At 37.2% G+C, this 15,929-nt stretch overlaps 1 protein-coding gene across 1 annotated transcript in view; it reads right to left on the reverse strand.

Annotated features, from left to right (window-relative positions):
• The window catches only part of PCLO (piccolo presynaptic cytomatrix protein), a 318,813-nt gene that overhangs the window by 290,596 nt on the left and 12,288 nt on the right, over window positions 1–15,929 (reverse strand). Inside the window, exon 3 of the mRNA XM_063396987.1 lies at window positions 8,239–9,639. Within this exon, the coding sequence (XP_063253057.1) occupies window positions 8,239–9,639 (1,401 nt within the window). The remainder of the gene's footprint in view (window positions 1–8,238; window positions 9,640–15,929) is intronic.

A 15,929-nucleotide genomic window follows, 5' to 3' on the forward strand; every position in this document is an offset into this window, starting at 1 on the left:
ATAGATAAATAACATTAAATCTAAAGTCACATTTGTTCTCATTCTGGTCCACTGAACTACATACATTTCAGCAAAACTAAAAATAATTACTGACCACTGTCTCTTTAAATGACACAATCTTTTCATTACTCAGGGAGAAATATTAACATGTAGAATATAAACAGAAATTAGGTAAATGCCTCCTCTTGCTCATTTCATCTTTTCCTTTACACCTGAATTTTTATTTTAGCAGTTGGCCACACTTCTTGCAAACACTTAAAATTAGTTGTAAAATGACCTTGATTACACTCATGCTGTCCCATCAAGTTTTAAATCACCCCACAGTAGTGGCAAACAAGGAATTTTATAGAACTTCTTTGTGTGAAATGTTGACCTCTCTTTACTAATATGCTGTTATGGTGTGACAACACTTGGCTTTTGGTCAGCAGAAACATGACATGAAATTTTTAACATATGCAGGAATTGGAACTTAACTTCTTTAACATGAATAGCCTTGTTCTTCAAGAAATGAGACCACAAAATGTATGCAAATATTTACATTGACAGTATACTGTCTTCTCAAAATTTTATTAAATACTACAATATCTATAATTCCTACTGCAATCAATCACAGTGACAACTATTCAGGGAAAAATATTCTGGTTTCAGATATATAAAATCCTCAGATATTTTTCAAAAATCTATTATAGCATTTGTTCCTTGGAAGAGCATCAGCTCTTCATATTCCTAGAATATTTAAAAAAATCATTTGAAGCTCCTCCCTATTAGGGAATCTTTCAGAACACCAAAACTATGTGAGGGTTCTTACAAAAAGCGAAATGCTTTATATATTTATGGTCACATAACTCATGACAGTGTCTCCACATATCATTAATGTGATCAGATAACACATAATATCTCAATTGGGCACCAAAAAAATAAAAAAAAATAAGGCACTTAAATAAAGGTCAAGTTTTGTCTGTGTAAGAAAACCTGCAAGTGGTTCACTGGGTGTTACATTGACATTGACTAAATTCACAACAATGTTTAAAGTAAGCATTTTTGTTTCTCAGTAAAGCATGAACAAAAATGTATAACGCTGTAATGGAAAAGAAAAACATGGAATACCTTTATCTCAATAAGTAAATTCTCTTTACTATTATAAAGTTGAGTAGAAAAATTCAAACTTCAGTTTCAAAACTCAAAGTTCAAATTCGAAGTTAATACCAGCTTAGCTTTCAAAAGACTTCTTCCTCATTCAATAATGGGACACCAACCAAATTTCTAATGAAGTAACAGAGAAGAAAATCACCTGGCTCAAGGCCAGGTCAGTAATTTTCCTGATAATCTGTTTTAGATTTGTGACTCCAGCTTGACTGTCTCTAATACATTAATCTAAAAACTATCTGCACAGGAGATAAATAAAGCACACACAGAAATCAACACTGAAAGCTCAGCATTAATTGCTCACCTAAGCATATTCTCTTTCAAAAATGCAAAGGCATCTAAGATGGAATAAATGTATATAAGAACTCATTGCAAATGAATTCCAAGTGCACAAAAAATAGCCAGATAGGCAGGAGCTGTGTGTGCCAGCAGCAGTGCTGCTGAGGACTTCCCCTTGGATTTCACACCACCAGTGGCCATTACCAACTTTAGAAAAGCCATCTGGCCTTACATGGCTTTATGTCTATATTTCATTGTTGGTTTCAATGGAGTTCTTTCTTCAGAGAGGTAATTTGGAAACTTTTAGAGACCAGAATAAAAGAAACAAATAGTGGGCAATTAATCATGGTAATAGTCCTTTCAAAGGTCACACTATTACTTTGAGCAATGAGACCAATCTTCACTCCTTGAATTTAATTTCAGGGGGAAAAAAAACCCAAAAACTAATTTTATGGTCATAAATACTGAAAAGGAAAATCAACAAGAATGCAATCTTGTAACTCATGCCTTGACTAATAACCACAGAGATCTAAGATTACTTGCTTTCAAATATCCTCCCAAGACCACATTCAGAAATAAGCATCAAAATCTGACTGCCAGAAAATGAAACAAGCATTAGTGTATAATTTGCTCTGGACTAAGCAGCCCTACTGAACTGCAAGACACCTGTTCAGAGAAAGTTGTGGGAAATTAAGGGTGTTTTCATTTCCCTCTGAAATGAAAATCAGAGATGGGGAATTGAAACAAAACCATCACAGGAGAGCTACTGAATAGGTTATCTGGATGCAGTGGTTCACTTTGCTTGACACTTGAGTGCAGACAGGTGGGGTCTTGGAGGAAACTGGGAGAGAAGAAGCTTGGCTGTACGAGGGCAGCAACAGGCCTGAGATGAGGATGAGAGACCTGCATGTCTATTTGCAGATCTGTATTCTGCATATCATACCCTTGAAGAAGAAATAAATCTGGCAAACCAGCACCACATCACACTTGACCATGAGAAGGCTTTATTACTATTATTAATTATTAAATTAGCTGTAGCTGGTATGCTTAATGGCAAGCAGCCCTGCCTCTGGTTAAACTATTCTCAAAAACACACCAAAATCAGACCCCACAAGAGTTTTTCCATGTCTGGACTTCAAAGGGGTTTAAACAGAAACTAGACACTGTTCAAAAGGAACTTTGATTATAGTGATAGCTTTGATTTCAAGCCATGTGCAGAAGACAGAAGTTCAGGCCTCTGCAAAATCATCAGGTCAAAGCTGGGATTTTTGGAACAGGTTTAGCTGAGGCATCAGAGAAGTACACAAGTTCCTAACATCCTAGCAAGTATCTCTGTCTCCAAGCATTTAAATACTTCTGCAAATGTGAAACAGAGAAATCCAACTTTGACGACAAAGCTTAAGCTCTTCAACTTTATTTAAAAAGTTAATTCAGGCATTAATTTTTTAAGAAATATTTCTCTGTATTCAATTGTGACTAAATCATCCGTTGAAGAGTCATTCCATATTAGCCCTTCTATTCTGTATACACACATATATGTGCTTTATAGCAAAAATGGAAGAGGTGAGTCATTCTGCTGTGAAAAATATATCCACTTTAATATTTTTTGTCTGTCATGCATATTGAATAAGTTAAACAGAAAAGTAAGATACCTAATTTGGAGTGAGATTAATTTCATTCTGACAGTCAGGAAATATAGGGGGTTTTTTAATCACCTAACATCCATTCTGTTTTTCAATGCCAGATTTTATCTTTCAAAGTAATAATTAGCAGTACTTTTGATATTTTCTCAATTATAAAGAATTATCATTTAATGGGTAAAATTTCCATAAATGTTAGGGAGTACATTGTGTTAGCCTATTATGTTCTGTATTATTTAGTTACTTTATTAAACAGTAATAGCATTCACTTTCTTACAATCAAAATTTTAAAAGGTTCTTTAAAAGGAGAGGGAAGAAGCAGAGGAGATAAATTATGCAGCTGAAAGGAGTGATTGTTTTTCTCTTAGTCTCTTTAGTGCAAATTCTTCTTCACTGTGTTTCCCAGACACCATCTGTTTCCAAAACAACTCATCACCAAACACAAGACAGAAGATAGGAGTTTCTTACAGGAGCTGAACCTGCCAGTTTGCAGAGCAGTCTGAGCTTTTTCAAGTAGGAAATACATGACAGCACAGAGCTGTTAATTAATTAAAGATAGGCAATGGGTGTCACCTCAGATGGTGCAGTACACTATTCTAGGGATTTTCATTAGAATAATGCATGGATTATTACTTTATAATGTTGCTGCACACTTGTTTTAAGAAGTCCAAGGCACATTTGGACAATCAGTACCTGGGTTTGATTCACTTAGTTCAGGTTTGGCTCTTTTTTTTAATTATTTTTTTAAAGCCTACTTTTGAAGCTTGAGGATAAGGGCACACTTGCTCAGGCTCTCATTTCATTTCACACATCAGGAAAGTCTTGGAAAAGCAGAATCTAGCAGAATTATTTACACTGGGTGCTCACTCACCCATGCCAGTACCCTTTCTGCAGGATTTTGGGAGGAGGTAGAAAAACCCAAGATGTATCCAGGTATATGACACTATGCTACCACAAAATTGCTCCCTTCATCCCCAGAGAGGCTTATATCAGTTCCAAAATGCTATTTACTGCTAATTCTAGAAGTTCATATTGGAAGAACAAGGTGCCAATTTTTCACCTGGTTATAATATGGACTTTAATGATAACACCGTGCTAACTTAACTTTTTTTTTTTTTTTTTTTTTTTTTTTTTTTTTTTTTTTTTTTTTTTTTCTTCCTTTTCTCCATAGTCTGTGGGAATAAGAAAAAAATTATTTATTTATTTATTTAGGTCTAAGAGTAGGAGTGGTAAAATGAGTTATCAGAAAAACATGTACATTTTTTGGGCAAGTTATACATCCATTTATTTATTTATATATATATAAGAATATTAATTGGACAGAAATCATCAAGATTTATAGATTCCTGTCATCATATTTACCACTGCAAAACAATTTCATACAGGCTACATGTAATAAACATATTAAGAAATTTCACTCTAAAATAGTTTATATTATGTATTCTGATCACACCTGTAACAGATTTTATCTTTTTCAAACAAGTCCTTTCCAAGTCAGAGCTATGATGTCTCTTCTGCCCTTCCCCAGTTCTCCCTGTCCTTCTCCAGCACTCAAAACGTTTCTCTCCTTTCTGTAGCCCCAGTAATTTATTTCACACTTGGAGCATTCTTTACTTCCCAGTGCCTTTCCAGGTAATTTTATAGCTATCAGTAGACTAAAAAGTGCTTCTGTTGTTCTCCTGGCAGTTCTATTAGATTAAATCCATTAGTGTGGTCACATACACACACTTCACATTTTCTTTCTGTTCATAATTTGATTCTATTAAGATGTTATCTTCATATTTCCCACATAGAATCTAAAAATATGGATTATCTTATTTTTCCTTAGTTTAGCTTTTAAACTATCTTTTTTCTTATTGTTTTTTACGTTGTATTACTGCATTAATTTATCACAGGTTCTATATTCCTGACCTCAACATACTTAATTACATTATAGACAACCATCTCCGCTCCTGCTCAATATTCTGAACAGTTCACTGAGTTTTAAATGCACAAAATGGTCGTTGCCACACATTTCATTTCTGGCTTCAGCAGTTGTGATCTTGCGCTTTGTTACTAAAAATAGAGCTGCTTCCAACTACCTGAGCTGGAAAGATAATTACAGAGCTGGTAAACAGTTCTCCTCCCCATTGAGCAAATGGCAGAATAAGGAGTCTGCTAATGCACTAGGGCTCCCATGGTCCTGTGGGTCTCTGAAATCTATCAAGTGTCATTTATTTAATCATTTGTGGCTCTTTGCATCATGGATAAATTACTATTTAAGTAAATAACTGTTTGACTGTTGTATCAACAAATCAGGGAGAAAAAGAACAATCAGCTCAATTTAAGAAAAAGTATTCTAGCCTAATTCTCTGTTTGCACAAATCAAAACAATTTCACTGATGTAAATAGCATATCGTTGATTTTGTCTAGGTAAGAGTCTAGTTATATTTTCTGCAGTAGAGGGGTTATTAGAGGACTGACTGTTTGCAGCAGCTCAAAGACTTTTTTGAAAGTTATTTCTGTCACATACAGGCAAGAACAAACAACTGCCACTGTAAGAAAGCATTTCTTCCCTTAAAAGTACTCTCAGCCCTGTCTGCAGTACAGCAGCACGTTGGCTGGAAAAAATGCCCTGCTGAGAGATCTTAAGGTAGAAGTGCCCATGGGGTTTAGATGCTCCTCTGCACTTGACAATGAAACACTGCTTTCCCTGCTCCATTGGACTGATCCTTACCCTGTAGCCTAATACAAGCTTTGTCAGCAACAAGGGTTCAGCCATCACTCAGTCAATAAAACCCCACTCATTTTCAGCCATTAATGAGGGAACAAAATGTAGACAACACATAAGCAACTGTCAGAATAACTGTAATACAGCTGCAGGTCCAAATAAAAACTAAGATTATGTTTAAGATGCAATATGTTTGTTCATCCAAAATCACTTCTGGGGCCAAGAGGGCATACAGCTTCTGCAATCACATCTTTTATCTGAATGCACAGTATAGGAATAAACGAATTAGGTAGAAAACCACCAGAAAGACCAATTTTAAAAAACATTTCTATTTCTCCTTCCTAACCTCCAAAGAAAGAGGCAAGTAAATAAAACCTTCAAGAAAACATTAGAAGAATTTGGTGCATGAAAAGAGTATGCAAGTGAGCATAAACTATTAGTTCACTATCATGTTTCTGTCATGTAAAAGGTATACTATATACTGTGCATCCAGAGACATAATTGCTATCTGACCATAAATGTGTTATTTACACAGCACATTTGGGAGATGAAACCATGAGCTCCCTGTTCTGTCAGTCCAATCTTTATGAAAAGGAAAGTCAGGATGCTCTCAGCCAAGCAAATCACCTCCTACTGTGAAGGAAAAGTACATTGCTACTTTCTAGCAAAACTGAGTGGAAAAAAGAAGGCAAGACAGAAAATGGGGACAGAGGTGGAAATGTGTAGTACAATGAAGAAGAATGTGCAAGCAGGAGCCAAAAGAGAAATAGAGAAAGCCATGAGGAAGTCAGACTAAAGAAAATCATTCATATTTCAAGCTCTGGATAGTCTAAAGGGCAGAAACAGAGGGAATATTCTAAAAAAAATGATGGAAAAAAAACCAGTACCAGCCTTCTCATCTTAACCAGAAGAAAACAAGGTAACATGTCTGCACACCACAAGGCAGTCCCACACCATCCCAACTAAGTCAGCTCTGAAGACAAGTCATGCACCAGGACTCGTGGAGCTGTCATTTGAGCAATGTGTCACTAGACACATTGCTCAAATGTGTCCAAATCTGGTTTCCATGGCACTCTGTGTATAAACCCTGGAGAAATCCATAAGCATTTTTCACAATTAAATCCATACAAGTGTGTGTGTGTGTATACCCAGAGTTATACAATGATGGAATGTGTGTGTTTGATGGTATTCAGTGCATAAACAATGTTAAAGATCAACTGAATCCAAATTTTCAATCACTGATCAATCTTTCTGCATTTTCAGATCTTTCTTTCTGACATAAATGACCACAAATACATTTGACAACATATTCATGTGTTGGATAAAATGTGCTTATTATATTAGGAAAAAGACCTCTCAAATAATAGTATATTCCAGAAAATAATACACAAAGGAAGGCATATACAAACATCATAAGCAATATTTTCCCTGCATTATGCTAATTCTTCCCACATTTATTCTCACCTTAAGACAGAGGTGTGATATCCTTTAACCTTGGCAGTCATTTGTCATTTATTCATTCAGATTTCAAAGGCAGAACACCAACTACCACAGTCCTCATGTGCTACACAGACCAACTTAAACATTTCAACTGCTCACCAGTATTTTTAGGTGGTTTGCTTCTGTTGAATTAAACTTGGCAAATTCATAGGGAAAATAAGATATGCTTGCACCTTTCCATTCAGCTAGTATAAAGTTTCCAATCCCTTTGTCAAAAAAATTACACGAAGAAAGGAAGCAGATAAAAACATATAATATGAGGAAACTGTTGAAAATAAGTTATGTAATTCTTTTAAATATGAGTAGCTGTCTCAGGCAATCTCAGAGAAAGGACTTTCAAAGTGACAGTCTTAAATGAATGAAGTAACTTTGTGAGCCTTGTATTGTTCTTGCCAAAAAATTACATGTTTCACCACACAGGTATCACTCAAACTTCAACCTTCCTAATGAATGCATCAGCTAATGCAAAGACTCCAGAGCCAGAATGAGATTATTGGAATAAATTTAGGGATGTATTAAACAGAAGGGAAGGGCAATATTAAAGTATTAACACATTTCTTCATTCAATAGTTTTTTGAATCAGAGGCACTGGTGAAAGAAGCACACATTAGGAGACAAAACTGAAGTGTAAGAAAAAGCTTATAACAGACTGAAAGTACAGTAGTTTGCTGTGTCATAGTAGCACCAATTTCAAGGGAGTTCACACCCATATCTGCTTAATATCTCAAAGCCCTAGAAACTACCTCTACCAGACCTCCTTAATATCCCAAAAATTCATCAGAAATACTGTCTGACAAATGACTAACTTTCATACAACACAGATACTTATTTTTAGAGGACTTCAGATGATGAAATGCTCAAGAAAACTTAACAATTCAATAGCTAAACCCCAGCTGTTTGTCTCCACAGCACAGGCAGCCTGTAGGCAGGAATGCAGGGTTAATACAGACTCCATCACCTTACCTCAGCTATGTGTGGCATCGGGTTAAATCCACAGAGATTGCACACAACTTTCTTGCACTCCGTACAGGTATTAAAGTTGGGGGGATCCTTAGAACCAATATTTAGTCCAGTTTTACAAAGGGGACAAGACATTTCAGGTTGGCTAGCTTTCTCTGGTTCCGACAGCCCATCAGGTTTCTTAGCTTCAGCAGCCTGAGGCTTGCCATCTTTAGCCAAACCAGGTTTCTTTTCTACATCAGATCCTTTAGTTAAAACACTATCCACTTTTGATGGCTCTGGTTTTTCAGTTGTAAGAGGCTTGGCTTCTTTCTTTACAGGAACAGCTTTTGGAAGAGGCTGAGCCTGAGCAGCCTCTTTGGGGGCTGCTTGAGGGGCTGGAGGCTGTGGTGGAGGCTGGGGCTGCTTTGCTGCAGGGCCAGGCGGAGGGGGGCCCGATGTCTGAGACCCTGTCTGACCCGCTGTGGAAATCAAATTTGAGGCCTGGCTGAAGAATGAAGCTCCAAACCCAAAGAGTTTCCCAGTAACTGTTTCTTGTGGTGTTGTAGGCTGGGGCTTAGGGGCATCAGTGATGCCTCCCAGGTTCAGGCTGAAACGCCTGGACTGCTCCGGAGCTTTCTGAGGTGGCTGGGGCTGAGGTGCCGGCTGTGCTGGCACTGGCTTGGGTCCTGCCCCTGCCTGTGGGCCCTTGGGAGCTGCCTTTGTATCAGGCTTTGGGGCTGGTTTTGCTGGTAACTTTTTAGGATCATCCTTTGTTTGCGTTGGCTCAACAGGCTTCTGAGCTTTAGTATCTGCTCTAGCCCCAGGCTGAGATGCGAGCTTGGGGTCTGACTTCTGCCGGGACACTTGTGGAACAGGTTTGGAATCTGGCTTATCCCCAGCTGCAGGTGTGTCCTGTGATGGCTTTGCAAGCTCAGGCTTTGGGGAGTCTGGCCCTTTCTGTTGAGTTGGCGGTTTGGGGCCTGCCACATCCTGCTTCTGCTCTGGTGCTACAGAGGTAGATACAGTGTCTGCTGTGGGCTTCTGTACACTGGGTTGTTTTTGCTTATCTTCAGCCTGTGTTGGCTTGACCTGATCAGATTTTGGAGTGGCATCTATTTGCTGGGAGATCTCAGTGGGCTCTACACGGGGTTCTTTTGATTTGACAGGAGGAGACCCAGGCAAGGGTGTTTGCTTTTTTTGTGGCGGAGGTTTTTTCGAATCTGCTACCTGTGAAGGATCAGGTTTTGGAGTTACATCTTTCTTTTGAACAGGCTGTGGCTGGGGAGATGGTTTAGGTGTTGAAGGTGGAATGGGTGTCTTCTGTTTGGGTGCAGGTGGCTGTGGCCCAGGACCATGACCTGGTGCTAGGTCACCTCGTAATGTTCTTTGCACCTGGCAGTTTAAACAGAGCCATTCGCTGATCTGAAAAAAAAAAAATGAGACAGTTATAATTAAGACAAAGTTAATAAAATTAACATAGTAAGTTATTCTAATATAGGACTTGCTCCTATATTTCAAATTTCTGTGTAAAAAGGGAGAAATATCATATATTTCATTGTTATATTTTGCAATTAACATGCACAGCTGATTATTTTCATTCTTCTCCACATCCCTGTGAGTCAAGCTATCACTGAGCCCAGGATTCTAATAGCTTCACATTCAGTTTACACACAGCTGAATATTGGAGGATAAAAACCCAGCAGAATAAAAAAATGCATTGGAATTTCATGGGACTCAGTGATTCATTTATAGCAATGATTTGCCAGAATAATGACAAATACTGCTAAAATAGTTTAACACATCAAGTCTGCTGACAGAAAACAATAATCAGAATTAAAACAGAGTAAATGCATAATTATCTTTAAGCATACATCTATCAAGCTCTTAATACAGCTTATGCTTTTGGTAATGGTTTAAATTACAGAGCACAGGTATTGGCAGTATATATGTACTCAATAAATTAGCCACAGAGGTGTGTAAGCAGGCATCCTGTATAACACAGATATATGAATTACCACCAATTTCAGGGGCCAGGTGTTCATCCAAAATCAGTGAGGAGCTTTGCTTGAGCCCTGATGGTATTTCAAGAGCCATAATTAGGTTTTCCAAAACTCCTTTGTTATTAGAATTTTCTAGGGTAATTACTGTACCTCTGCATACAACGGGCCCCTCTTTTCACATAGAGGAGAAGGAATAATGCAGATAATGTATTTACTCATGTTTCTCATCAATTATAGTACCTCACAACTTTAATTTTTTTTTATAATTCACAAGCAGTATTATGTGAGGGAAACCATATTTCTGATAAGACAAAAAGGTCTAGCTTCACTGAGAAAGGATCAAATTGCCTGAAACTTTCCACACTTTCCATCACTAGCAGAAACATTATAGGCAGCAAAAATGCCATTCAATATGGTACAGAGTCCCATGGGCTTCCACTTGCAAGCAGATATTTTAGCAGGTCACCTGTAGCTCTTCTCCTATTCTTTAGTCTTTGTGTGGAACACAGGCTGCCGGCTCCAGCATTTGCACTACTGCAACAGAGGGAACCACAACTGGGAGAACACACAGCTTTAAGACTTTAAGTCTTTTTTCCCTTAAGGGTGAAGACTCCTGGATGCTGTTTCTCACTCAGGTCTTGATGGTCTTCGAGATCTTTTACAACATAAATGATTCTGTGATGCTGTCAAATCTCCACTATACACCATGGAACAAATCTAGAGGCACTACATGCAAAGAAAAGATTTTGTCTGCATAATATCGGAGCTCTCTGGAAGGAATGAGCTCTGATGTCATGGACTGAGGCAATGAATTCATTACATTGGTGTGCCTTGCCAGACTTGTATTTTTGCAGCAGCAAAAGTTAAGAGTTGGATGCAGCTCCCTAAAACACAGTTATTTCAATTATTCTGATAAACCTGGTATAAACACATGCTCTGGAATATAAGTTCACTATTACTAACAGTTTCACAAAGCAATGACAAATTTTAGCCTCAGCTGTAAAGCTCCATTTAAAATAAGGCTGCTCTTCCATTATCAGTGCAATTTTTTTAGATTGTTTGAACAATTTTCTGTTCTACTTCAAACCATATAGCAGATGACTGTTAAAAAGTGAAAACAACTGAAAAAAGTATGAAACACATGTTTAAACTCTGCTTTGAATTATGAAAGGAATTAAGTTCAGACATGTATAGAGGACTTGAGCAAGGATTACTTTTAGCTTAACTCCCATTTTGTTTGCTTAATGATCACTTCCCTTACCTGATTTTATATATTAGTAATATAATTTAATTAGATACATACTAATACCATTTCTGGATTAATCCTCCAGGGTTTTCTAGGACTTAAGCGTAATCAAGGACCAGGCTGTCACAGTTGTCTGGCTTTGGAAAAGTAACTAATATTTCTTATATTAGGGAGGTAGGCTCTGCTGTACAGTGGATAAAGACAAGATCTTAAGCAAGGAATGGTTTTTTCCCCATCCAAAGGATTCTTACAGATATCTGGAAAACTTTCTGTAGGGAATAACTGCTTCTGCTTCTTTTTGACACCATGGCAATAACAGATGCTACCTGCTCTAATTCAGCTTCCAGGAAATCTAAATTTAAGTCACTGTGACACCTTTGAGGCTTCAAATGAAATAGCTGTAGTTAGTGAGGCTATAAAATGATAGCTTGAATAATTCTTACATTTAAGGTGTCCAGATTCCAATTGCGTTTATAGGCACTTGGGTTTGTCTTCAACCTGCAGCTTGTCCAGTCTGATTTTGCCACCTACTTGAAGTCCAAACAAACATTACTTCTATGCTGCAGGTTTCAAAACCACCTTGTCCAGAAGACAAAACCTTAACCCTCAACCACTAATTTTCCATTATTATTAAAAAAAAATTATATACATATATACAGATATGTGCATTCTTGGTATGAAGCTGAAGCCTCCAAACCAAAACCGAATTTGCTATTCCTACAGCTGAACTTTAAAATCTAAAATGTACAAAGTTTCACTTCACTGCATTATTTTTTAAATCTTTGAGGCTTAAACATAAAATTCCTCCCATGCACTTTAGTGGGAGGAATTAAGTGCCAAAACGCTCAAGTCATTATAGGTTATAGACATCTTCAAACAAATACAAAACTGCACAAACTATAGGCCTGTGATTGGAACAGCAGGAGTTCAAAATGAAATGTGCTATGTGATAAAGTTTTCTATCAAAGATTTGCCTGTTTGTTTTACCAGAATTACAGAGATTTCCCATAAATTTTAACAGGAACAGGCTTCCATTAAATACAGATGCTCTTACACATTATTACAGATGAAATAAAACTTACTGCTGCTGCAGATACCTAAAATACAAATGTTTCTCTATCCTTAAAGGTGTTCCTGGGCAACAGTTCTGTGATCTCCTAGTTTCTTTCTCCACATTTTTAATATCTTTATATATGGGGTTAAAAAGCAAAAGTTTCCAGTGGAAGTTGTGAGCTTTAGCAGTTCCTGCCTGTGAAGTAGATTTTTCTTTGACTCTAAGAAACCCAAGTTGTCTGGTTTTACACCAGTATATACGGGTGGGAGCTGGGTCTTATTTCTAGAAGAGATCTGTAAGTGATTTTCTTCATTTTGAGAGCCATGCCAGTAAGTGCCATAACTAGGACAGTAAACCTGACAGATTTCATGCAGCATTTTTGTTCAGATTTAAACTCCTGGGCAAAGGAAATTGCTGCTTTGTTTTCTAACTGTTGTAGAAACTATATGCCCTCAGAACAACAAAAAAGTAATTAAAATGTATTTATGTATTCATCAACCATAGCATCAACTCTTCTAGTTTGAAGCACCAAATGAATTTATTTGGTATTTTACTAACAACATCCGTGGAGAATTACTTTGAAGAAAATTATAACGCTACACTCCATAGATCATGAATGCATAAAGAAATGCAAGCTAATAGTTGACACCAATAACAAACAGCAACTATAGCTCAGTCCTTCTCTGTATCCCAAACAAAACCAACACAGTTGAAGGCAATCCAATGCTTATTCCTTTCTTCAAAAACAACTGAGATTTGTTCTAACAACACATACCAATCAAAAGCAACAGGAAAGCTGTCAGCAGTGCGCTGCCTGGCATGCTTAATTTCCATCCCTGCAGATGATGTAGGGGAGGAAGAGAATCTATCATGATTCTATGATTCCAGAAGTACATGAGAAATAAATTTTGACTTGCAGATTGAACATATTTCATATAAAAATTACTGGCACACAGTGTCAGTGTGGCTCTCAGAACCCATGCTAACAGTCCTTTTGCAGAGCAGAGCTGCGCTCCAAGTAAATGGGTCTCATTCTCATTTAGAACAGCCATTTGCTGCTATAAAAAGGAACTTAAAATAGATATAAAATATTAACATCCCTTTACATTACCACAGATATGTAAATGGACTTTGCTGACACTGCTCAGCTCCAAAGCTTTATTGACTAAATAAGTTTCTGGTTTAAAAACACAGTAAGTTATTTGGTCCCTGACAATTTCAGAGAGCAGTGACGAATCCAGATTTGGCTCTTAGCAGACATTTTTGCCAAGATGATGAGAGAAACGTGAAAAATAAAGTGCTCCAGCACATGATTTTATGCAGCTTCATGCAGTGTGGTAGAATACTCTCAGACAAGAAACTAAATCAGAAAATCTTGTTATGAACAAAAAAACCTCAACTATCACAAACCAAATTGAATTGGTACATCAACCAAGTTAAAATGTCTTCTAAAGAAGCTTGTGCACTACTGGAGACAAAGTTTTTTCCTCTACACCATCCTGCCATGAATAAATTCTCAGCTGTTCAAAGTAATTTCACTGAACCAAACAATTTACAATTGTACACAGTATGCAACTGATCCTCATTTCAGGCAGATACATCATCACTACAAAATACACATTTACCTTCCTTTCAGGTGCACGATGAGTTTGCCAGGGAACACTGACTCAAGTGCTCACAAACACAACACTGGATTCCAGTCAGCAGCATGGTCCATGGGCATCCATTCCACAAACCACAGCAATGGTTACAAGCTCTGTAGCTTGGTGCTAAACCAATGCTGGTGCAAACTTCTTATGTAGACATATTGAAAAACTATTTTTAAATGCTACTTAACTGTTCTAAAGCTACTCAACACTACTGAATAAGTTATATTATGCAGTTATCACAATCTTAAAACATACTCCACTACTCTGCTTAAATTATAAATACAAAAATCTATAGTTTGCATATGAATTATGAATGTTAGGGGAACTATCATTGTATAGCTTACATAATTAGAATCATAAAGCAAAATAGCAAACATAATCATTTGATTTTTTAAAAATGTCAGTAACTCGGGATATCTAAAAACAAGTTTTTTATAGCCAAGGATATGATTAAGCTGCCTCATGCACATAGCAAGGAAAAAGACTTTTAAACACAGCTCAGTGCACTGCATCATGCAGTGATGGAACAAATGCCCATTGCTTTCATCAGCTGCACTGAGATTTAATACGCCAGGCACATGTGAATGATCGACAAAAAATCCAACTGCAAATCAAGAGAGTGGCAAAGAAAAGGTTAACAGAGTTCATCTGTGTTGCACTGAGCGAATCAGGAAAAGGATTAAGCTGTCTGGTGAGAGCAGGGCTGGGCTGGGCCCTGCTGCCTGCCCAGCAAACACCACCCCACATCACATGGCCTCACCTAGTAGTAAATTACAGTTGCTGAGCAACAGCAATTCTGGCGCAGATGGCTGACTGCAGTTGACATCTTTAGCTATGCAGATTAATTTATTATTTACTTGTGTTAAAAACTGGACGGGCCAGCTTTCTGGACTAATGAGAAAACACTCCAACATATTGTAGAATATTGCTCAATTAAATTATCGGGGCACTATTCCCCATGCAGAGGGGGTTTGCCTCTACATTCTGCCCCTTATGTAAAAAAGGAAAAAAAAAGAAAAACAATATAAAAAGGAGGAAAAAAACCACAGGGCATCACTGACATTTCTACATCTAATCCTTAAAGTAAAGCAGAACTGTAGGAACACAGTTTTCCTCTAAGACAGACAAAAAGTGGGAGTTTGTTTAAGAATATTCCATAGAGAGAAACAGTAGCCTGTACTTCCACAACCCTTCTATTTGTGGATCTTTACAATTTTCCCAAATGCCTGTGTGGCAGTTGTGGCTAGGGGCAGAACTACAGGAACTATACTAATTTCATTTCATCACAAAAATTGTGAATAAATCCCCATTTGCATAGAAATTGCAGTGCTAGTAACACTGGAACACCCCAAGTGTTTGTACTTTTTGTACTAAAGCAAATATTTCACACTTTTATGGCTTTTAAATGACAAATAAACAAGTCTTGTTTGCATCTGCTCTCTGGTCAATTTGAACCCAAACTAAAGTCCATCAGTTTCACAGAACTCTTCTCACTTCAGCACAGCAAAGAGCTGATATTTAAATTAATACTTTGAAAAATTTAAAGAAGTTTAGGATTTTATTGGAGTTTTGGAGGTTTTTTTAAACTCATTTCTATACAACTTATGATGATTATAACAGCTGATAATCAGATTTAGGTCCTTGGGTTTTTTTCTAGTTTTTTTCTGCTTTACTTATATAACCCTTATATCTCCCCCTGCCAAGTTCACATAGGGTGTACAAAGTTATTTTCCCTGATATTTAAAACCTTAAGATTTTGTTGC

Source organism: Prinia subflava, chromosome 4, assembly GCF_021018805.1.
Source record: "Prinia subflava isolate CZ2003 ecotype Zambia chromosome 4, Cam_Psub_1.2, whole genome shotgun sequence".
Classification (NCBI taxonomy): domain Eukaryota; kingdom Metazoa; phylum Chordata; class Aves; order Passeriformes; family Cisticolidae; genus Prinia; species Prinia subflava.